We start from the raw sequence: 21,646 nt of genomic DNA, 5'->3' as shown, positions 1-21,646 counted from the left end.
AGCTTTGGGGATAACTCCGGTGTGTCAAAGTGCCCCGTCACGAATGGGCATCCACGGGCCCCCTGTACCCTCAGCGCCAAGACCTCCAGGCACCCTGCCACCCCAATATGATCCCTAGCCAGGCACGGCCATGAGCCTGGGGGCTGCCTGCCCGTGGTGCCCTCAGCGCTGTCCTCCCTGCCCTTATGCCCACATCCCACCGGGGAGAAACGACGGGGAAGCAGGGACCAGTGTTAGCCCCAAGCCAGCCCCTTGTGCCCGTGGGAAGAGGGAGCAATGCGTCCCATGTACCGGCGGCCACCCCATGCCAGCTTTTACCCACCCATCGGCTGCCCGCGGGTGCCATCCTCCGCTGGGAAGCCCGTAGGCGAAGGCACGGGTGGAACGGGCAGAGTCACGCTGCCCGGCGCTGGGTGCCCGGCGCTGGGTGCCGGTGCTGCTGGCGGAGGCGGAGCGCTGCCGGTCCCTCCCCCGGGCAGTGCCCCGGGCCCGCCCCGCACTGCCCTGGAGGAGCCGCCGCCGCCGGGGCCACCGGCACGGCCAGGAGCGGCGGCAGCGGCGGCACCATGGCCACCGAGAGCGAGGCGCAGCGGGCGCTGCAGTATGAGCAGACCCTGGTGAGTGCGGCCGGCACCGGGCACCGGGGGACACCGGGCGGCGGCACGGCGGGGGGCGGGGGCCGGGGCGGGGGCGCAGCTCCGCTCGCGGTTGCGGTGCTGATGAGCTCCGCTGTGCTGGGTTTGGAGTGCCGTGTCCAGGCTGTGGCTGGGCAGGTGCCACCCCGCAGCCCCCCCGGCGGTGGAGGAGCCCAACGGAGCCCACAGCCCCAGGGAAGGACTTCGGCACGCACCCCACCCCCTCCCCAAAATCCCTCATCGCTGGAGAGGTGATGCCCACACTGAGGGCTCCCAGAGGCACCGCCTGCGCACCCTTCACCCTCTGTCCTGCGTGTCCCCAGCCCTCTGCCCCCAAGATAGCGTATCTCTCCCGGTATCTCCCCCACCTGCAATCTTAGCCTCATGTTTACCACTCCTTCCCCTCTGAGGCCGCCCCGCTGGCACCCGGGTGCCCAGATGACCCAGGGGTGTCCTCCCTCCACATCATGCCCGCAGCCCTTGGACATCTTGGGCAAAGGTGCTTCTCCTTGGCGTCCACTTGGGATGGTGCCCAGGGCGAATCAGCGAATGGGTACTTTGCCCTGGCAAAGGCATTCAGGCAGGCAGGGCTGGGGAGGTGGGCAGGGAAGCAGGGGCTGAGCTGCTGCAGGGTACCTGTGCCCCCTGCTGCCCGAGTTTGCTGAGACCCCGGGCCGGTTGCTGCAAGCAGGGCTGGCTCTAGTGAGGCTTGCCCACCTGGCACATAGGCGCGCGTCTTTGCAAGCACCCAAAGCCCCTGACTGGGGGTGCCCCTCAGTGCCCCTTTCCTGTTGCTCTCAGGTAGCTGTGGGGGGGACTGGCTGGCCATGGGAGCCCTGGCTGTGCTGGCATCTCCATGATCTTATCAGCCCCGCGGTGCCTCCCTGGCAGGGCTGAGCCAGGGAGCAGTTGGGGGCACAAGCAGGGGTATGTGGCACTGCTGGATGTGAGCAGTGGGGGTGCCTCTCCCCCCTCCGCCTGCCACCCGACTGCCCCTCGGTGCTGTGTCCAGGGTTGGTGGGCAGAAAGGACAGCCCAGCTGGGCACCGCGGGGCACAGAGGTCTGTGGCCAGTGTGGGAGGGAGAAGCACATCGAACTGGCATCGGGGCAGCCTTGCATGGTGCCAGCAGACTTTGCCCTCCCTTCCTCAGGGTGCGGTAGCACCCATGCCCGGGGTGCCCTAGGGTGCCCATCCCCATGGCCTCTGGGCAGCGGTGAGTCTCATGAAACCACCTGGGGCTCATGGGTGAGTCTGGGTGCCAGCTCTCGTCCCATAGCCTCAGGCCTGGCTTTTGGGAGCTGCCTGGGCACATGCTGGGCAGGAGGGGTGCCCAGCCCTCCCCAGTGCATCTGAACCACCACCAGCTCTTGCTGGCACCTGCCAGGAGGGTCGGGATCCAGCTGGAGCCTGGCACAGGCTAGTCTGAGCCAGACAGCCCTAGGGACAGCTCTTGCTGCCCGTGCCCAAAGCCAGGGCATCACAGCCAGGCTGCAGGACTGTGCCCAGCCATGCCTGAAGAGCCCCCTCCCCACCCCACGTCCTTACTCCACCAGATTTCACCAGCTCTGTGTGCCGTGGGCATGGTGCCACAGGGGCTGGCACAGCCCCAGCCTTAAAGGTCTCCCCAGGCTGCAGCATCACTCCCCGGAGACCCCACGTTGGGCAAGCACCCATGCGAACCTCTGGCTGAGCCCACAGGGTGCCAGGGTGCATGTGATCCCCAATGCCCCCACATGCCAGGCTGCATGATGGGGAGGAAAGGGCCCCTGGGAAGGGAGGGATTAAGCTTGACAAACTTCCCTTGTTCGAAGTGGAGCCACTCAGGGTGATTAGAACCTAGTTAAGACAGGCAGCGTGACACGCACCCCCCAGCCTCTGCCTGCCCGCTGCCAGCCCAGGAGACACCCCCCCCCCCCCCCGCCTTAAAATATCCCCCTCAGGGTCAGGGTTTGGGGGGAAGGCTGGCTGGCATCGCAGAGGTGGGCACTGCTGCCAGGCAAGCTGGGTGCTATGGGACAGGGTGGCACGGGGACATGGCAGTGCCAGATGCCAGCACCCGCCCCAGGCGCAGCATCGCCTGGGCACAGCGGGCACCTCGGGCTGGCACTGCCTGGGGGCTGCGGCACAGCCGGTGCCCACGGTGCAAGAGCCTGAGACCCACATAGCAGCCTTGGCCTGCGCCCGTGTCCCCGGGTGCCCCTCGCCAGACCCCCCTCCCCGTGCCCGTTCCCTGCCTGCCCAGCACTGTGATTGTTCAGCTGCTTCGCGGCGGAGGCTGGAGTCCCGGGGCTGTTTGTGTTTCAAAAGGCCTTTGTGGAAAAATAACCCGAGCGGGAAGAGGAGGAGGAGGAGGAGGAAGGGGAGAGCCCACCACTGGCCCTCACCACAGCCCCCCTGCCAGGGCTGAGGGCCGGGGTCCCATGTCCTGCCTGTGGGGCCACGGCAAGGGTCAGAGGGGTGGCACAGGGTGGCACGAGGTGGTAGCGGGGTGCCACAGTCCCTTCGGTTACATCCCTGTTGTTGCAGGTGGGGTTGGCTGCAAACAGGGGGAGAGGGGAAGCAAAATCCTTCCTCCCCAAGCAGGCTGGACCCCCTGGGCCTGGGCATCCTGCAGGGTACCCCAATGCCTGGAGGGCAGTGTGGCGGCCCCCAGCACAGCCCCAGGAGGTGGGAATGGAGCTAGTCTGGGGGCGCTCAGTCCCGGCCAGGGCCAGCCATGGGGCAGCAGTGGGGTCAGGGGAGGCGGGTGCTTGGCAGGGGGACAGCACTCCTCGGGGAGCTGACCCATTTTGTCTTCCAGAGGAAACAAGCTTCGCCCGAAGGGAGCCTTTGAACACTGGGCCCCGTGCAGGGCTGGGGTCCTCCTCTGGCAGCCAGTGCCGGATCCGGGGCCCCAAGGTGGCCGTGTCAGCATCTCTGCCTTGCTTGTGTCTTCCCCCCAGCACATTTTCATAGGGCGAGAAACTGCTGAGTTGGAGTTTGGGGGGAAATCCATGCTAGGAGGGGGATAAGCAATGGAAATGCATGTGCACCCCCTCCACCGCCTGCCTCCCCACCCTCCCTCCCACTGCTGAGCACAACCCAGGTATTAGACAGCAGAGAATCCAGCTGGCGCCGCTGTGGCTGCTTTCTGCTCCCTGCCAAAGGGACCTGGGCAGAAGTGTTGCTGCGTGAGAAACGCACCTTTACGCCATCCCCACAGGGAGCTGGCACATGCCAGCAGGCTGGGGGGGTGTGAACGGGACCCAGGCAGCCGGGGCTGGGCTGCGCACGTGCCCAGCACGGTGCCCATCCGTGGTGATGCCCCTCCGCCGGGCACCGGGACTGGCACGGGCAGTGCCCTGGCTGGGCGGCCACGCGCTGCACTGGCACGGCACAGCGGGTGGGCATGCCATCGGCATGGGGCTCACGTCACCCCGATGTGGGAGCCTGGCAGGGCCCCCACAGCCCTGAAGCCTCCCTTTGTGCAGGGCCAACCTCTGGCTCTTGGCATTCAGGTCGTGCTGGGGGGAGCGAGGCGGAAACCAAGCAACCGAGTCCTTGGCAGTGCCCGTCAGCATGGGACAAATGTCCCCGGCTCGGCGGGGAGGACAGGCACAAAGAGCTCCTGGCCAGCACGGGGGGCACTGCCAGAACCACCCCCTGCCTGGGCCAGGCCACGTGCCACGGGCAGGCAGGAGGCACTCAGGAGGAGGGGGTCCCCCTTGAACCTCCTTGTTCCCCAAACCCCTCCTCATAGCCCAGGGACTACCCCATGCCTGATGCTGTGACCTCCCCCACTGGCACTGGGGGTATGCTCTGCCCCCCGCTGTCCTCCTGCCTCCCTGCTGCCGGCTGAGACCGGCCAGCTCACGTCACGTGTAGAAAGCTGAGGCTGCCTCCCGGGGGGGCATCCTGGCCCTGCTTTTAGTGATGGCGAGGGGAGGTGCCTGCAGAGTGCCAGCACAACCCCAATACCAGCCCTCAGAGAGTCTTCCGGCCAGGCTGGCCCTGCTCCCATCACCGGAGGCCCTTCCCCACCCTTTGCCAGCTCAGCCGGTGCCTGGGCAGGGCTGGGGCTGGTACCAGCGGTGCCGCCTGCCTGCTCTGGGTGTGTGGGCAGAACGATCGCCATGGATCCCCGCACACCTTATCTGCCCAGCCCACTCCCACACACTTGCGGGCAGCCCAGGAGCCGCAGAGGAACCACCACCCCTTCCCCTGGGGTGCCACGGCTGCCTGTCCCGTCGCCTGGCATTCCCCACTGCTGGATGGCCATGCCAGCGTGCCCATGCTCCCCTGTCTCAGTTTCCCCCCTTGTGTGCAGGAGCCGGGGTGCCCGCCCACCATGACCCCCCTGCCCATTCCTTCCCCCGCAGATGTATGGGCGCTACACGCAGGACTTGGGTACCTTCGCCAAGGACGAGGCGGCCCGGCTGCGGCTGCACGGGGAGGGGGACACCCCCCGGCCCCGCCGCCCCTCCGAGCTGCTGGAGTACACCCAGGGCCGCTGTGCGCCCTGCCGAGGTAAGGGCCACGGGTGACAGGGGCACGGGCGTGGGGGACAGCAGTGGGCACAGCCTCAAGGCAACCTGTGGTCTGGGCATGGCTGCCCACCCTGCCGCAGCCGTGGGAGGCAGGGTGTCTCTGGCTGTCATGGGACACCGGCGCCGAGGACAATGCCACCTGCCTGCCGGGCAGCCGGGACACAATGGCCCAAAATAGCCGGGCATGCCGCAGGGACCGGGGGGCCCCAGCCCCTCTGACTGGGGCCGTGCCAGGAGGGCCGTGCCGGTGGGAGGTGCGCTCCGTGTGCGGCTGTGCACGGCCAGAGCGCGCTGATCCCACCGCTCCTGTCCGCCAGTGGCTGTGGCGTGGCATCGTGGTGCTCCTGCACCGGGTAGTGCCAGTGGTGGTGGGCTGGTGCCACCGGCTGTGAGCACTTGTGTCCCTGCCAGCCTGGCCCTGCCACCCCGGTGTGCCCACCCCTGGGGCGCCTGGCCCTGAGCCTATCCTTGTACCCGCAGTCTGCGCCTTGCAGTGCCGGCGGTTCCTCTTCTCCAAGGTGGGCGAGGACTGGGTCTTCCTCATCCTCCTGGGGCTGGTTATGGCACTGGTGAGCTGGGCCATGGACTTTGCCATCGCCACCTGCCTGCAAGGTGAGTGGGCACTGGTGGGCTCCTGGGGCCGTGGTGGGGCGTGGGGTGGCTGTGTCGCAGTGCCATGCCGTGCCCTTGCTACCTGTGACCCGGCTGGCTGGATGTGCCCGCAGCCCAGAAGTGGATGTATGGGGGCCTGGACACCAACGTGCTGCTGCAGTACCTGGCTTGGGTCACCTACCCCACTGTGCTCATCACCTTCTCAGCTGGCTTCACCCAGATCCTCGCTCCTCAGGCTGTGGGTACGGCACTGGAGGGGGGTGCCTGCACCCCAACGGGGTGTCCTTTCCATGGGGCTATGGGTTGGGAGCTGTCTGGGTTTCCTTCTGGTCTGTGGGATTGGGGGTCCTGGAGGTCTTCCAAGGACTATGAGCTGTACTTCAGAGGGTCTCCTGTGACCTATGGGGTGGATGGGGGCTATAGGGCTGGGGGCCCTGGGGAGTTTCCCAGGGCTATGGGCTAGTCTTCAGAGAATCTTCTGAGGCCTGTGGATGTCATAGAATCATGGAATCAGCTGGGTTGGAAAAGACCTTTAAGGTCATCAAGTCCAGCCTTTACCCCAGTACTGCCAAGGCCACCACTGAACCCTCTCACTAAGGGCCTCATCTACTTGGCTCTTGAACACTTCCAGGGACAGTGATTTCACCAATTCCTGGGGCTGGTTGTCTTCCAAGGGCTATGGGCTGGTCTTCAGAGGGTCTCCTGTGAGTTAAGGTGTGGATGTCCTGAGCTACAGGGTCTTCCTAGGGTTAAGAGCTGGCCTCCATAAGGTCTCTTGGGGACTATGGGATTGGGGTCCCCAGAGAGCTATAGGTTGAGCTATCCCTATATGGACGTGGGGCTGTGGGGAGAGGTTTCTCTGGGGTCTCCGTATGGCACTGGGGTGTGGCAGAGTGTTAAGGATCCCCCCAAGAACTACGGGTCTGGGGCTGCCCAGTGCCCCCGCTCTATGGCCATGGATGAAGCTTGTCTCCACGGTGCTAGGCTCAGGGATCCCTGAGATGAAGACCATCCTGCGGGGCGTCGTGCTAAAGGAGTACCTCACCTTCAAGACCTTTGTGGCCAAGGTGATCGGGCTGACGTGCGCCCTGGGCAGTGGCATGCCCCTGGGCAAGGAGGTGAGGGCAGTGCCCGGGGCACAGCAGGCAGGGGAGTGGGAGGGACACCATCCTCAGCTCCGCTGCTGTCCTTGCAGGGTCCCTTTGTCCACATCGCCAGCATGTGTGCAGCCCTGCTCAGCCGCTTCCTCTCCCTCTTTGGGGGTATCTACAAGGTGAGCAGCAGAGGCTGGCCCCGGGGGGCTCTGCCGGTGCCCTCCAGCAGGTTTGGCGGCACTTGGGGCAGGGGCAGTGCCCACTCACCCTTGGCTCTCCCGCAGAACGAGGCGAGGAACATTGAAATGCTGGCGGCCGCCTGCGCCGTCGGGGTCGGCTGCTGCTTCGCTGCCCCCATCGGAGGTAGGGTCACCCTGGGCCCCCCGCATACCCCACACCTCCCACCCGGGCACCGGGGTCTGCCCAGTAAGGCAAGCAGGGCCCCCAGGACAGCTGGCGTGGGAGAGGGCAGTGCCGCTTAGCGGGGAGGAGGTAGGGGGGAGCGGGCGCCATCCTCCTGGAGGTGTAACGTCTGCTCTCGTCCTCTTCCCTGCCGCGCTGCGCTCCAGGGAGCCCCCTGCTCCAGCCCCGCTGAGCCCTGCCCGTAGGTTGGTGATGTGTCTAACTCTTTCCTTGCCCTTTGCCTGATGTCTGTCTGCCTGCCTGCGTGCGCCCCATCCCACCCCAGTGCCACCCGCCATGCTGCTGCTCATGTCTCTGTGCTACCCTCTTGCTCTTGCAAGCTGCTGCTTCGCCGTGCCCACTGCAGCCAGCTGGGGACTGGCCATGTGCTTTGCCAGGGAAGCCCTTGAACCACCCCACAGTGTGTCTGTGGGGCTGGCCAGACCCCTGCGGACCCAGCACAAGCGTGGTCTCGGGGCAGGAAGCATGCCAGGCACGGGGGGCCCACCTGGGTTTCGCCGTCTCCCTTGTGCGCTTCCCCCCGGTGCCAGGCGTCCTCTTCAGCATCGAGGTCACCTCCACCTTCTTTGCCGTCCGCAACTACTGGCGTGGCTTCTTCGCCGCCACCTTCAGTGCCTTCATCTTCCGTGTTCTCGCTGTCTGGAACAAAGATGAAGGTATCCCTGGTGGGGTGGGGGGCGCGGGGGGCCCCCCGCCAGCCCCCTGACCCCTGCCATCCCCCAGAGACGATCACGGCGCTGTTCAAAACCCGCTTCCGCCTCGACTTTCCCTTCGACCTGCAGGAGCTGCCTGCCTTCGCCGTCATCGGGTGAGTTCGGCCACCCTGGCACCCGTGCCATGGCCCTGGGGCGGCAGAGGCATTGCTGGCAGGTGGTGATGGTGGTGGCAGTGGCAGTGGTGGCACTGGGTAAGCACTCACACGTCCTCTGGCCAGGATCGCCAGCGGCTTTGGGGGCGCGCTCTTTGTCTACCTCAACCGCAAGATCGTGCAGTTCATGCGCCGGCAGAAGACCATCAACCGCTTCCTCATGAAGAAGTAGGTGCCTGTCGGTCCCTGGCACTGGGGTGGTGCAGCTGGGGCTGCACCAAGGTCACTCCCGCCCCATGCCACCCTGCCAGGCGCCTGCTCTTCCCTGCCCTGGTGACGCTTCTCATCTCCACGCTGACCTTCCCACCCGGCTTCGGACAGTTCATGGCCGGCCAGGTACCTGCCATGGGGTGACACACTGGTCCCCACCCCAGGGCCTCCGCCAGCCCCAGCTGACGCCTGCCCATCACCAGCTCACCCAGAAGGACACCCTGGTGACACTCTTCGATAACCAAACGTGGGCCAAACAAGGGCTCAGCAACGAGTTCGAGTACTTGGGCATCCTGGAGGCCTGGCACCATCCCCGCTCCAACGTCTTCGTCACCCTTGTTGTCTTCATCCTCATGAAGGTGAGTGCCTCCTGCCCCTGCTAGCCCCCGGGTGCCACCAGGAGGCTCTGGAGAGGGCCTCCTAGATGCCACCAGGGAGGTGCCAGATGCTTGCCAGCAAGGTGGCACTGGGTGGCTGCTCCCAGAGGCCACGCAGGTGTTGGCTGGGTGCTCTGACATGCCATCGGAGATCTTGGCTGGGAGGCACCAAGGTGCCACCAGGGAGATTCTGGCAAGGTGCCCACAGGGAGGAGTGGGGCTGTCCCATGGCACAGTGCGGTGCCCATGTGTTGCACAACACCAGCCAGCTGTGGGTCATGGCAGGGGCAAGAGGCAGGGCTGGGATGGGGAGTGGAAACTAACAGGATGTGTGTCTGCATCCCACACAGTTCTGGATGTCAGCCCTGGCCACCACCATCCCCGTGCCCTGCGGAGCCTTCATGCCCGTCTTTGTCATAGGTGAGAACCCCTACCCCAGGCAGGCACAGCGGGAGATAGCTATGGGTGTCCCCAGTGTCCCCTCCCCAGCAGCTCTGGGGTAGAGGAGAGGACATGAGGCTGGGTCGGGTGCTGGGAGAGTCCTGTGCCTGCTGCCAGCTGTTTTCTGCGGGCAGGAGCAGCCTTTGGACGCCTGGTGGGGGAGAGCATGGCAGCCTGGTTCCCCGATGGCATCCACACCGACAGCAACACCTACCGCATTGTGCCGGGGGGCTACGCCGTGGTGGGTAAGCACTGGGCTGGCACAGGGGCACTATGGTGGGCATCCCTTGGGCAACCTACAAAGGAGCTGCTGGGTTCCCCAGGGCTGAGGTGCTATCCCCATGGGCTGGGAGTGACACCACCATGCGGGTGCCCCCGGCAGGTCCCAAGGGCTCTGGGCGGGTGGATGCCCACGGGATGGGGCCCCAGCCTGGCAGGCAGCACCTCACAGTGGCCCCTCTGTCTCCCGGGATGGATGCAGGGGCAGCTGCACTGTCGGGCGCCGTCACCCACACGGTGTCCACGGCCGTCATCGTCTTTGAGCTGACGGGGCAGATCTCTCACATCCTGCCCGTCATGATCGCCGTCATCCTGGCCAACGCCGTGGCCCAGAGCCTCCAGCCCTCCCTCTACGACAGCATCATCCGCATCAAGAAGCTGCCCTACCTCCCTGAGCTGGGCTGGGGCCATCACGAGTGAGTGTGTGTCCCCTGCTCTGTCCCCAAGCCCCTCAGCAGGCACAAGGGTAAGGGGTGGCATCACAGCGAGGCCACCATCACCTTCCTGGGGCAGGAAATACAATGTGCGGGTGGAGGACATCATGGTGCGGGACATCCGCTACGTCACCCTCAACTGCAAGTACCGAGACCTGCAGCACGTTCTGCACAGCACCAAGTTGAAGAGCCTGCCGCTGGTGGAGTCGGCCGGTGAGATGTGGGCAGGAGGCTCTGCTGGCGCCTGCCTCAGCTGGGTGATGCTCCGGGATGTGTCTGGGGATGGCAAAGAGGGGATCAGGAGCCAACGTGGCCCCTCATTGCGTCCATCAGAGTCCATGATCCTGCTGGGCTCCATTGAGCGGACGCAGGTGGGGGCCCTGCTCAGCCACCAGCTCAGCCCCCAGCGCCGGCTCCAGGCCCTGCAGCAGAAGGCACTGGCCGAGAACGGGCACCGGCTGTCCGACGCCAGCATCCGCTTCCAGGTGAGGGGGCGGCCACCGCGGGGGCTGCCTGGCCAGGGTGCCCCCACCGCTGTGCCCCACCGCCCGTTCCCCCACAGATCAGCACGGAGGCCTCGTCGGGCACCCCTGCCCGCGCCACCCCCCGCAAGCCCCTGAAGCCAGCTCTGAAGCGGGTGCCCAGCGGCCCAGCCGAGAGCCCCCCAGGTGAGTCAGCACAGGCCCCCCCTGAGCCCACCGTGACCCCCACTGACACCCTTCCCCACCCACAGCTGGCACCACCGACCACTCTGGCATCGCCCTCAAGAGCCTCTTCTGTGCCACCCCCACCGCAGAGCCCACTGAGGTGAGCGTACGGCCCTGCCCAGCCCTGCCTGGCCTTCTCTACCCACTGCCATCCTTTCCCATCACTCCAGCTCCTTTGCAGCCCTTCATGCCCATTCCCAATCCCTGCCCACCAATTCTCATCCCTGCCTGTCTTTGCCCCTTCCTGCCCATCCCTGCCCATGGCACATAGAACTGCCATCGTTCCATCACTCCCCATCCCTCCCCATCCCTCCCCATCCCTGTCCGTCCCTGCCATGGCACACAGAACTGCCATCGTTCCATCCCTCCCCATCCCTGCCCCTTCCTGCCCATCCCTGCCATGGCACATAGAACTGCCATCGTTCCATCCCTCCCCATCCCTGCCCATCCCTGCCATGGCACATAGAACTGCCATCGTTCCATCTCTCCCCATCCCTCCCCATCCCTCCCCATCCCTGTCCGTCCCTGCCATGGCACACAGAACTGCTATCGTTCCATCCCTCCCCATCCCCTCCCCATCCCTGCCCATCCCTGCCATGGCACATAGAACTGCCATCGTTCCATCCCTCCCCATCCCCTCCCCATCCCTGCCCATCCCTGCCATGGCACATAGAGCTGCCATCGTTCCATCTCTGTCCCTTCCTGCCCGTCCCTGCCATGGCACATAGACCTGCTATCGTTCCATCCCTGCCTGTCTTTGCCCCTTCCTGCCCATCCCTGCCATGGCACACAGAACTGCCATCGTTCCATCCCTGCCCATCCCTGCCCATGGCACATAGAACTGCCATTGTTCCATCCCTGCCCCTTCCTGCCCCTTCCTGCCCGTCCCTGCCATGGCACGACCCCGCCATGCCCTAACACCGCTGTCTCTCCCCACGCGGTGCCAGGCCGAGGGCACAGCCTATCGCAAGGCCAAACACGTCCGCATTTCCATCGTGGTAAGCTGCAGCCAATAGCAGGCTGGGCGTGGTTCATCTAATCAGAGCCCAGTGTGGATGTCGGAACCAATCAGGGGCCTGGCAAAATTCCGTTTGGCCAATCGTGTTCGGCCTCTGTGTGTGCAGCCAATCGGTCCACCCTGATTCTTCTCAGCCAATCACAGTGTGCATCCTCCCGATCCCGAATCTTCCTGGCAAATCGTAGTGTGACCTGAAGCCTCTCAGCCAGTCACTGCTGTCTTATTTGCCCCACTTCGCTCAGCCAATCACAGCACAACCTGCATTCTCCCCGCAAATCACAAGCTGGCTTGCCCCACCGTAGCCAGTCGCGGTGTGACTTACGTCCTCTCAACCAATCACGCTACCTCACCTGCACGTGCTGCCTGCACCCTACCCATGCTGCCACAGCCCCGTCGCTCCTGCCTGTACCCTGCTTGCTCCCTGCCTGTGGCTCGTGTGCGGTCATGCTGCCTGCTGCCCTGCCGGGCCGCTCACACTCACCTCTTCTGCAGGAGGAGATGGATCTGGGTGACAGGATGACCCCGGCAGAGGTGAGGGGGTGGGCAGGGGCAGGCAGGACCCTCCTGCCCACAGGGGACCAATGCGGTGCTGAGGCAGAAGGTGGGCAGTGGAGGGGGGACGGGACATGGACAGCACCAATATCCCCATAAAGCTGAGTGCAGGGGAGGGTCCTCACCGGCATCCTGTGCGGCCAAGTGCCCTCACCCTGCCCCATGGCATCCCTCCCCAGATCCTGGAGTGGGAAGAGCAGCAGCTGGACCAGCTGGTGGACTTCAGCAGCGCCAAGATCGACCCTGCTCCGTTCCAGCTGGTGGAGCACACCTCGCTGCACAAGGTGCGTCTGCAGCCCCCCGGGACCTTCTCCCTGACCTCCCACATCCCCAGCTCAGACCCTTTTTCCTGCAGACCCACACCATCTTCTCACTGCTGGGCCTGGACCACGCGTACGTCACCAGCATCGGGCGCCTGGTGGGCATGGTGTCCCTCAAGGAGGTGAGCAGGGACCGGTGTGGGGTTGGAGGGGCTCAAGGGGGCACTCAGAGCCACCTGCCCATGCGTTTGGGGTGCCTGCAGCTGCGCAAGGCCATCGAGGGCTCACTGACAGCCAAGGGGGTGAAGGTGCGCCCGCCACTCGCCAGCTTCCGTGACAGCACTGCCAGTGCCGGCGAGCCCGACACCACCGCGCTGCACCAGCTCTGGGACCGCCACCAGCACCACCCCATGCCCCGCGAGGCCAGTCCCGGCGGTGATGATGATGACGACAGCCCCAAAGGACAGTGAGATGGGGGTGCCCACCCGCCCTGTCCCCAGGGCCCCGGCAGGTGCCGGGGGCTGCCTGCCCCATGCCCGCTTGTGCCAAGCTCATCATAGGGGTGGCACCCTCAATCCAGAACCACTGCCCCCTCCCTGTGCCAGGGGCTGGCTGGGTGCCCTCCAGCCTGCCTCTGCCCCCCACCCCCTGCCAGCTCTTGGGGCTTTCCACTTCACTACCTCTGCCCTCCAAGCCCCTGGTGCCCCCCGGCACAGCCACTGCACTCACCCCGCACCACGGGCACCACACTGTCCTTGCTCAGGGTAGCACAGGGGGCAGAGGGGCAGCAGGCCAGGGTGCCCACAGGGACACGGGTGGGCACTGCCCCTCTCCTCAGCACCTCATGGCTGAGAAGTGGGGAACCTGCCTCCTCTCTGCTGTGCATCCTCCCCATGTAAATACAGAGATTTTTATATTAATTTAATAAAAGAACTTTATAAACAGAGCCAGAGCACTGAGGGGCTGGAGGTGGGGAGGGGGCACTGCCAATGGGCACAACCAAACCTACACCATGGTGCCGAGGTTGGCATCGCTCGGGGCAAGAAGCCGATCCTCCCCCAGCGCTGCTCACAGCGTGGCCTCGCTGCGGTACAGCATCTGCGGGGGCTCGCCGGGGCGGGCTGCGGCACGGCGCCGCGCGGTGATCACCAGCGTGCCGGCCTCGGTGAGGGCACAGCTCACCGACAGCGGGTCCATGTCCTCAGGCAGCTGGCACTTGTGGGTGAAGGTGTCACAGACGGTGCCATCCTCGGCCACCTGCGGGAAGGCAGCACCGGTGCCTGGGGCGCAGCATGGTGGTACACAGCACGCTCCCAGTTACCCCAGTGCTGGCAATGTGGCAGCTCCGGTCGCCGCGGCTCCAGCAGGGAGCTCAACAGGGCAGAGTTACTGGTGACTCAAGGACAATTCCCAGTTACTCCATTGCCAGGAGGGACCAGGTCCCACTTGCCTCAGCCTTGTGGGGGTGGGTTAGTTTCCCGTTACCCCAGTGTCAGCAGGGACTGTTCCCAGTTGCCCCCACCGGCAGAGAATGCGACAGGGCCGGAGTTCCCAGTTACCCCCACACCAGCAGGGGCCATTCGCAGTTACCACCCCTGCAGGAGTGGGTGCCACGGTGCAGGATCCCCATGGCTCCATGGCCAGGGGGTGGGAATGCTGCCGCCCTGGCGTGCCTCACCTTCTCGGCCTGGATGGCCACGTGGCAGTTGGAGGTCGTCACCACGATATCCGGGGGCTCGAACTGGCTGACGTCGGCCACCACCTGGTAGGTGTCACCCTGGGCACGCACCCAGGTGCCCAGGCTGCAGGGGCACACGGCACCCGGGGACCCTGTGGGCATCAGGGGGCTGCCAGGCACGGGGGCAAGGGGCCTAAGGGCTGGGGCTCTGGGGGCTGTGGGAAGTGGGTGCCACTGGGGGGAGGCTGGGGGTGGCCGGTGGCACTGTGGGTCTGGGAACACTGGAGATGCTGGGGGGCTGCAGGGGGAGAGGGGCTTCCCATGCGTATGGGGGTATAGAGTGGCCCAGTATTAGCAGGCGTATGGGGGTATAGAGTGGCCCAGTATTAGCAGGAGGCCATGGGGTTTCTGGGGGAACCCGAGGGGTCTGGGAGCACTGAAGGACCTGGGGACAGCAGGGGAGCGGTGGAAGGAGGCTGAGGACGCAGGGGACAAACAGGACAACCTAGGGAGAGTGGATGGGGGGGCATTGGGTTTAATCTGGGGGTGTACGGGAAAGGGGGGAGCTACCAGGAGACACAGAGGGGTCTGCATAGGGGAAGCTGGAGGCACAGTGGGTCAGGGGACAACAAGGACACTGAGGGTACCGTGGGCTTGGGGGGGGTGGGAGGGCTGGAGGACAGTCCAAGAGCCGTGGGGCACCTGAGGGGCCATGCCCCCTCGTCTGTGCTGCGGAAGGGATCCCCTATGTGCCCGGCACACTGCAGGGGGTAACTCTGCCGTAGCCCTCCCCGGGATGCCAGGGACTCCCTCCCGCCCCCCATCCCCGGTACCTGGGAACCCGAAGGCCTCGTGTGCCAGCGCCCCGAAGGGCCCATGCCCTCGAAGGTCGCCCTCGAAGCGGGGTTCGCCATGCCCCGGGCCATAGGTGCCGATGCGCTCGGTGCGGTACGAGGAGGCTGAGCCCAGCGAGGCCATGGCGCCTGCTGCCTGTGCCCACCAAGGGCCTGGCGGCGAGGAGGGGGCCGCCCGCCCGCCCGCCCCCACCGACACATGCCCATAATTAGGCACCCGGCCCCAGGAATGCGAGATAAAGGCTGAGGCCCCACCATCGCCCCGTGGGGCCAAGGAGGGGACGTGTGGCTGCCACCAGGGCCAGCCTGCCCCCCCCCGAGGATGTGCCCCCACCCGCAAGAAGAGGCACCCGGCGCAGCGCTCGCACGATGGACTTTATTGGAGACGTGGTGGGATGGAGGAGGGGGTGCTGGGGCGGGCACCCCCGGGTAGCGCCGCAGCGGGGTGGGGGCTCAGGTTGCTGTGGGTATGAACACACGTGCATGTGCATGTACACTGCAGATGTGCACACGCAAACACACGCACGCGCACACACACAGAGCAAGGCCCTGCACCCATCCGCAGGCACCCCGGTCCCCGCAGCCCATCCCAGCGCCGCGGGGAGCATCCGCTGTCCGCAGAAAGAGGGTGATGGCAGGGAGCCCATCAGCATGGCGTCGGGCCTGCTGGCCCCTGCACCCCCTCACAGCTTGGCCATGCAGGGATAGGGGAGCCAGACCTATGCCGGGCACCCTACGGTAGGGAGAGGGAATGGGTGCTGTGCCCTGGCGGGGGTTGATGGGGATCCTGGGGGGCACACAGGAGCAGAGCTGGAGCAGGTGCTGGGGCACCCGGGGGTGCAGGGCCAGGGGTGCCGTGGCCATGGGCAAGGAGCAGCATGCAGCGGGCAAGCGGCCCTACAAGAACACATGCCATGCAGGAAGGGGGGCACAAGCGTTGGCAAAAAATAGCATTCCTCCCCCAAACAGCGTGCTCAGACCCCCACCACGGCCCTGGGGGGCCCCCGAGCCAGGGTGCCACCCCGATCAGGACAGGGGGAATGGTCGCCCTTCATGTAGGCACTTGGTTCCCTGCTAGGGGTGAGTGACCCGGGGTCAGCGATGTCGGTCCCGCTGCCCCTTCCCACCTCCACCCCTCACTGCCCCTCAGCAGACTTGGGGGGCCCTGGCTGGGCTGAGCCCCCTGCCACAGGACTGGCTTGAGGGTGCTGCCACAGATGGCCCAAAGCCCCCAGCCTGGGGCCCATGCCCCGCCTCGGCCCCGCAGTCTTCCCGTGCCGGCCCCACACACGTACAAAAGTATAGAAACCCCACACACGGCACATCCGCAGCCCCCGGCGCCCCCCGCGCTCCCCCGGCCCCGAGGCAGCAGTTCACAGTTTAAAACTCAGTCCGAGAGAAGCTGGCTGGGGAGAGAGGGGGGAATCCCTGTGCCCCACATTCCCCCCGCCGCCCCAAGCCGAGGGTGCTGGCATGGGGCAGGGGCACCACGGGATGCTCGGAGAGGTTCAGCCACGCCAGTGGGGAACCCGTGCTCAAAAGGGGAGTCAGGGGTGGTCTGGGGGGGGAACATGCGAACAACCAGCCCCACTGTTTCAGTCCTGTCAGTTTTAGGGGGCACATCTGGGCATCACGGTGGGGGCCGGACCCCACCAAGCCCTTCCCTGTGCCCCTTCCCCGCTCTCATGCAAAAATCCAGGAGGGCAACGATATGGCCAAGCGGGGTGGGGGCACAACGGCCGGGGGGGCCTGCAGCAGCCCCCCAAAACCCCCCTGTGCCCGGATAGTGAGGGGGCGCAGCAGCAGGGCTGTCCCTTGCCCAGCACAGGGTCCGGCAGAAGGGCGGACCCCCGCCGGGAGAGGCAGGGCACCCCAGGGCGGGCATCAGGGCTCTTCGGCCTCCTCCTCCAGCGATGCCACCCCGGAGGATGCGACGTCGGAGACTTTCCGTCGGAGCGGGAAGTCCTTGCTCAGCACCACCTCGTCTTCAGCGGGCGAGAGGCAGGCTTCGGCGTAGGACACGGAGTAGAAGGAGTCCTGGCACCGGAGCCGTGCCAGGCCCCGCAAGGCACTTTGGCTGGCCGGGGGGGGCAGCTTGGGCAGCAGCAGGTCCTCGCCGCCCAGGGAGCCCAGCAGTTTGGCAGTGAGTTCAGAGGGGGACACCATCTCCAGGCTGCAGAGGCTGGAGCAGAGAGTCTCGGGGGACAGCGTGTGCGAGGAGTCGCTCTCGGGCTCGCAGGAGCCGTGCCGCACGCCCAGCTGGCACAGGTGGCCCTGCAGCAGGTCTCGCAGCAGCGCGCTGGCGGGCACCGAGCCGGGCAGCTCTGCAGGGAACCGGGGTGCCCGGGGTCAGTCAGGGTTGATGCACCGGGGGTGCCACTGCCCCTCATCCCGTGCCCCAGGGGGTGCGAGCACCCCGCCAGGCACCATGCCTCCTCTGCCCGCACGTTGGTGTGTGTGTGGCGCCGGTGACCACCGCAGGAAAAGCAAAGTGTGCTCTGGCACTGGGGACAGTGCAGGGCTTCGCATCCCTGGCGTGAGCGCCGTTTGCCACGGTGCAGGGCAGGAGCACGGCCGCAAAATGGGGGAATGTGGCCAGGCATGGGCATCCCACTCTTTCAGCCCCTGGCACCAGCAGCGGGACAGCAACACCAGCAGCGGGACACCAACACCAGCAGCAGGACACCTTGCCCACCCAGTGGGTACCCCCTCCCATGGCACTTACCGGTGGGCTGGGAGCTCTCTGTGGAGGGCATGAAGTCCTCATCGTAAGACTCGTCATTGGAGTCGTCCCCATCCACCGAGGACCAGGCGCGCAGCTTGGCCTCAGCGATGGCGAACTGCTCCGCCACGCCTGGCACAGGACAAGCACAGGTCACGCACACAGCAGGAGGTGCCCCAAAATACCCCTGCCCCAGCAGCTCTGTGCCCACAGTGCACTGAGGGATGGATGGAAGGGTGGATGGAGGAGTGGATGGAGGGGTGGATGGAGGGATGGATGGAGGGGTGGATGGAGGAGTGGATGGAGGGGTGGATGGAGGGGTGGGCAGATGGATGGGGACCACCCACCCCACCAGCCCTGCCCTTGGCCTCTGTGGCGGAGAGTGCCCGCCGGCCATGCCGCACGCGGTGCCCACCGGCAGCGAAGCGCGCCTCCTGCTCGCCCTCGCTCAGGTGGCAGTAGGAGTTGAAGGCGCTCTCCAGGGCAGTGGGTGGTTCCACTGGCTTGCACCAGCCCTTCCACTCGATGAGGTGGGCGACGCGGCCCTGTGCCATGGCCGTCGGCTTCGTCACATGCTCCTTCACCACCTGTGAGATGCCTGCGAGATGTGCTCCCACGTCAGCGCTCCCCGAGCACTCCAAGTGCCCTCCATGAGTCCACGAACCGGCACCCCCATCTACTACCCTTCAGACCTGGCAGCCCCGTGCCCTACTCTTGGGTACCACCAGGGACCCAGGGACACCTTGACCCCCACATTCCAGAGGGGTGACCCTAATGTCCTTCCCAAGAGGCACAGGCCCTTCTCCTATAGGAGACCCCCTTTCCCTGAGTGAACCCTCGGGCTCCCCGCACCCTGGGCCAGGCGAGCAGTTACCGTGCAGAGAGGAGCGGGCCAGGGCAGCAATCTCCTGGATGGTCAGCGCGCGCCGTGACTTGGGCAGCATCTCGACAGTGTCCTCAACATTGACCTGCCGGGGCAGACAAGGATGTCACGGTCCCCAGCCACCCCACCTGCCTGCAGCCTGCCGCCACCACCACTGCGTGGGGCTCAGCCCCGCTTGATGCCCACCCCCTGCGGCTGGGTTGTCTGTGCACACACGTGTGCTGCAGAATCACGTGCACCATGTGCAGAGGGATGGTCACAGGCAGTGCAGGCAGGGCGGCAGGTACGCACACGCACCTGTGCTTGTGTGCATGCTCTCGTGGTAGCACACCCATACGCTGCTGCGCACGCTGCGCCCTTATACGTGCACACACAGACGTGGTCAGTGTACACATGCCTGCTCATGTAACTGCAGGTACATGCACAGGCACTCGTACACACGCAAACTCACACACACAGGGCCCTCCTCACCATGCGCACACGTGAACTCACTGCGCGCACACGTGCTCACTGTGCACGCACACACGGAACCTGTACCTGCGCGCACACACACACACGTGCACGGTCCGTGCTAGTTGGGGGCCACTGAGTGTCCTCCCTGGCTTGTGCGCACACACACACGCGTGCTCGTGCAAGGCCACTGCCATGCCAGAGCATCCCAATCCCACTGCTTGTCCCTGCTGCCCGTCCCAGCCATGTCAGGCCCGGAGCCCATGGCCACGGGGGAAGCGATGCAGGATTTGGAGGCGCGCAACAAATTGCATTGCCATGGCAACGAGGCACCGTGGACTGATTTCTCCCAGGATACAGCCCGGCTCGTGGCTGACGTCAGAGCAGCCCCAAGCCGCTGCGAGCTGTCGGGTCCAAGTGGCCAGGAGACTGGGGGGCAGCGGGGCCCTGCGCACCCCAAAACCCCAGGAAGGGTGTCCCGCTGTGAGGCGCCGGGGTACCTGGAGGAAGTCCTGGCTGTCGAAGGAGGCCTGGCGCACCAGGCGGGGCAGCGGGCGAGCGGCGCTCAGCGGAGACAGCGCTTTCACCTCTTTCCACTCCACACACAGCGTCGTGTCCACAGCCACTGCGGGAAGAGCCAGGGCTGGCATCAGCACATCCATGTCCCCAGCACCCAGCTCAGCCACCCCCCCGCCAGGGTAGCTGCTTCTTGTCTGGTCTGAGACCAGGCAGAACTCATTGCAGAGGTGCTCCGGAGTGGCCGGGAGCTGCGGCACAGGTGACTCACACCCAGGCAACTCTTCTGCCTGTGTCAGCGGTAACGCACAGCCCCAGCCAGGCAGTGGGGACCGGGCTCCCGTCCCAGCTTGGCCACTGTTTCAGGAGGGGTGGGGGCAGCTGGACCAGGCTTGGGGGGGACGGGCTGAGCCAGGCGCTGGGTGCAAGGGGGGATGTGGCGCTGCAGGGGCTGCTGCTCCTCCTCCAAAATCTCCCTCCCCAGTTCCCCAGGAGGAAAAGGAAAGAAGAAAGAGGAAAGGTAAAAGGAAAAGGAGCGAAAAAAGGATGGGGGTGATAAAAACACCCGCTCCCATCCTCCCCCCCCAGCAGCCCGACCTCCTGGCACTGGCACCCCAAACCTCCTAGGCACTGACTCCCAAGCTTCAGGGCCAGTCGTCACAGTCCCCCAGCCAGGCCAGCCCCCAAGGGGCCAGAGCATGATGTCCCTGAGCAGCTTCATTCTCCCTGCACCAAGGTGGGCCCAGCTTATGTAAACCATCCTGGAGGTGGGATATGGGGGGGGGGGGGGCTGAACAGGGCTCCCCCCTCAACCCCTATCTTTGGGTAGCCTTTGGCTCCCGGAGAAACTCCCAATGGCACCAATCACACCCCCGGCTGTGGGCAGGGGCACCCTGTGATGATGCCCAAGCATCAACACCCCTACCGCCCTAGCAACAACACCCCCAGGGCCTCCCTGCTGTGCTGCAACACCCCCAGCACCATCCCAGCCCCCAGAACACCCTCGGATCGTGGTTACAGCCCCCATCGCTCCCATCCCTCCCGCAGCACCCCCAGGACATCTGCAGCACTCCTATAGCAACCCCACAGCACCCCACACCCCCGCAGCGCACCCCTGCCAGCCCCCATAGTGCCTCCAATAGCTTCCTAAACACCTCTATCCCCCTTATAGCACCCCCTATACCCTCCCAGGCCTCTGACCAGCACCCCCAGCCCCACACCCCCTTCTCAGCCCCCTGTCATCCCCCCCATTACCCACCAGCTCCCACAAAGCTGCAACCCAGCCTCTCAAATTCCCCCAATCCCTGCCAATCTCACCCCCTATAACTCCCTGCAACCTTTGGGTTACCCAGCTGCCCAGAGCAGCATCCCCTGGCCCCAGATCCCCATCTCTCTATAGCCCCCATCCCCGTATACGTACCCAAACCTTCCAAAGCCCTCAAGCTATCTGTATCCTCCCCCATCCTTAGGCACCCTAATCCTCCGTGTCTCCCTCCCTACCTCCATACCTTTCCACAGCCCCCAGCCCACATAGCCTCCCCCATAAACCACCCCATACCCCAGATCCCCTCGACCCCCACCTTCCCACATCCCCCCACCCCTGTATCCTTCCGACACCTTCATAGCATCACCCCCATACCCCCGGCCACCCCCAGCAGCTTCCCCACAGCCTCCGCGCCCCATACAATCCACATCCCCCTACACGCTCCATACTCTAACGCCCTCCACGACACCCCCCCGGTGCTGCTCACCCACCGATGGTGGTTTTGGAGCCGATGCAGCCCATGCTCCCGGGGGGAGCCCGGTGCGGGCACTACCGCCGGCTCCGCGCCGCCCGCATCGTCCCCCGGTCGCATGGGCGGCCCCGGGCAGCGCCCGTGTCCCGCCGGAGGCTGCTGCCGGGCTGGGCCGCGGTGCCGGAGCCCCGAGCGGTGCCTGCGCCGGGCCGGGGAGCAGCACGTCCAGAGACGTCACTGCTGAGGGAGGAAGAGGAGGGAGAGGGGGAAGCGGGAGGGGGGAGGGAGATGAGGAGGAAGAGGAGGAGGATGGGGAGAAGAGGGAGGAGGGAGAGGAAGAGGAGGAGGAAGGGCGGGAGGAAGGCTAGG

At 65.8% G+C, this 21,646-nt stretch overlaps 3 protein-coding genes across 6 annotated transcripts; 1 reads left to right on the top strand and 2 right to left on the bottom strand.

Annotated features, from left to right (window-relative positions):
• Positions 1-515: 515 nt before the first annotated feature.
• CLCN2 (chloride voltage-gated channel 2) lies at positions 516-13,384 on the top strand. Of its 4 annotated transcripts, none has more exons than XM_065674437.1 (24): positions 516-617; positions 4,996-5,143; positions 5,644-5,775; positions 5,889-6,017; positions 6,760-6,893; positions 6,971-7,048; positions 7,154-7,232; positions 7,823-7,948; positions 8,016-8,100; positions 8,227-8,328; positions 8,412-8,496; positions 8,574-8,729; positions 9,098-9,167; positions 9,323-9,433; positions 9,670-9,883; positions 9,981-10,114; positions 10,235-10,386; positions 10,464-10,569; positions 10,635-10,708; positions 11,556-11,606; positions 12,119-12,157; positions 12,358-12,462; positions 12,534-12,620; positions 12,702-13,384. In XM_065674437.1, exons 1-24 carry the CDS (start codon positions 567-569, stop codon positions 12,906-12,908), a joined length of 2,655 nt encoding a protein of 884 aa, XP_065530509.1. In that variant the 5' UTR covers positions 516-566; the 3' UTR covers positions 12,909-13,384. The 4 variants fall into 4 exon arrangements, with proteins under 4 accessions (XP_065530509.1, XP_065530505.1, XP_065530506.1 ...); XM_065674434.1 differs by having other exon boundaries at positions 528-617; positions 5,682-5,775; XM_065674433.1 differs by lacking the exon at positions 11,556-11,606 and having other exon boundaries at positions 522-617.
• Positions 13,347-15,136, bottom strand: LOC136011902 (heat shock protein beta-7-like). Its single transcript, XM_065674438.1, has 3 exons — positions 14,950-15,136; positions 14,117-14,268; positions 13,347-13,695 (listed from the first exon to the last, which is right to left on the bottom strand). The coding sequence occupies exons 1-3, from the start codon at positions 15,092-15,094 to the stop codon at positions 13,507-13,509; spliced, it is 486 nt and encodes a 161-aa protein (XP_065530510.1). The 5' UTR covers positions 15,095-15,136; the 3' UTR covers positions 13,347-13,506.
• A 1,205-nt stretch (positions 15,137-16,341) lies between these two features.
• FAM131A (family with sequence similarity 131 member A) lies at positions 16,342-21,480 on the bottom strand. Its single transcript, XM_065672628.1, is given in 7 exon segments — positions 16,342-17,294; positions 17,696-17,824; positions 18,108-18,290; positions 18,567-18,660; positions 19,526-19,650; positions 21,297-21,340; positions 21,342-21,480. Coding segments are annotated over 7 exon segments (1,071 nt in total). The 5' UTR covers positions 21,398-21,480; the 3' UTR covers positions 16,342-16,854.
• Between the last annotated feature and the right edge of the window lie 166 nt (positions 21,481-21,646).

This window comes from Lathamus discolor, chromosome 3 (genome assembly GCF_037157495.1).
Source record: "Lathamus discolor isolate bLatDis1 chromosome 3, bLatDis1.hap1, whole genome shotgun sequence".
Lineage (NCBI taxonomy): Eukaryota > Metazoa > Chordata > Aves > Psittaciformes > Psittacidae > Lathamus > Lathamus discolor.
Note: the sequence above shows the minus strand (reverse complement) of the source record. Positions and strands in the feature narration are given on the sequence as shown.

Bases quoted from the DNA above. Each gene is read 5' to 3' on its own strand.
- LOC136011902 (XM_065674438.1), bottom strand. From the start codon at position 15,094: ATGGCCTCGCTGGGCTCAGCCTCCTCGTACCGCACCGAGCGCATCGGC. The intron at 14,269-14,949 runs GTACCGGGGATG...TGATGCCCACAG, and splicing joins CGAGGCCTTCGGGTTCCCAG to GGTCCCCGGGTGCCGTGTGC. The intron at 13,696-14,116 runs GTGAGGCACGCC...GCCTTCCCGCAG, and splicing joins TGGCCATCCAGGCCGAGAAG to GTGGCCGAGGATGGCACCGT.
- CLCN2 (XM_065674437.1), top strand. From the start codon at position 567: ATGGCCACCGAGAGCGAGGCGCAGCGGGCGCTGCAGTATGAGCAGACC. The intron at 5,776-5,888 runs GTGAGTGGGCAC...ATGTGCCCGCAG, and splicing joins CATCGCCACCTGCCTGCAAG to CCCAGAAGTGGATGTATGGG. The intron at 7,949-8,015 runs GTATCCCTGGTG...GCCATCCCCCAG, and splicing joins TGTCTGGAACAAAGATGAAG to AGACGATCACGGCGCTGTTC.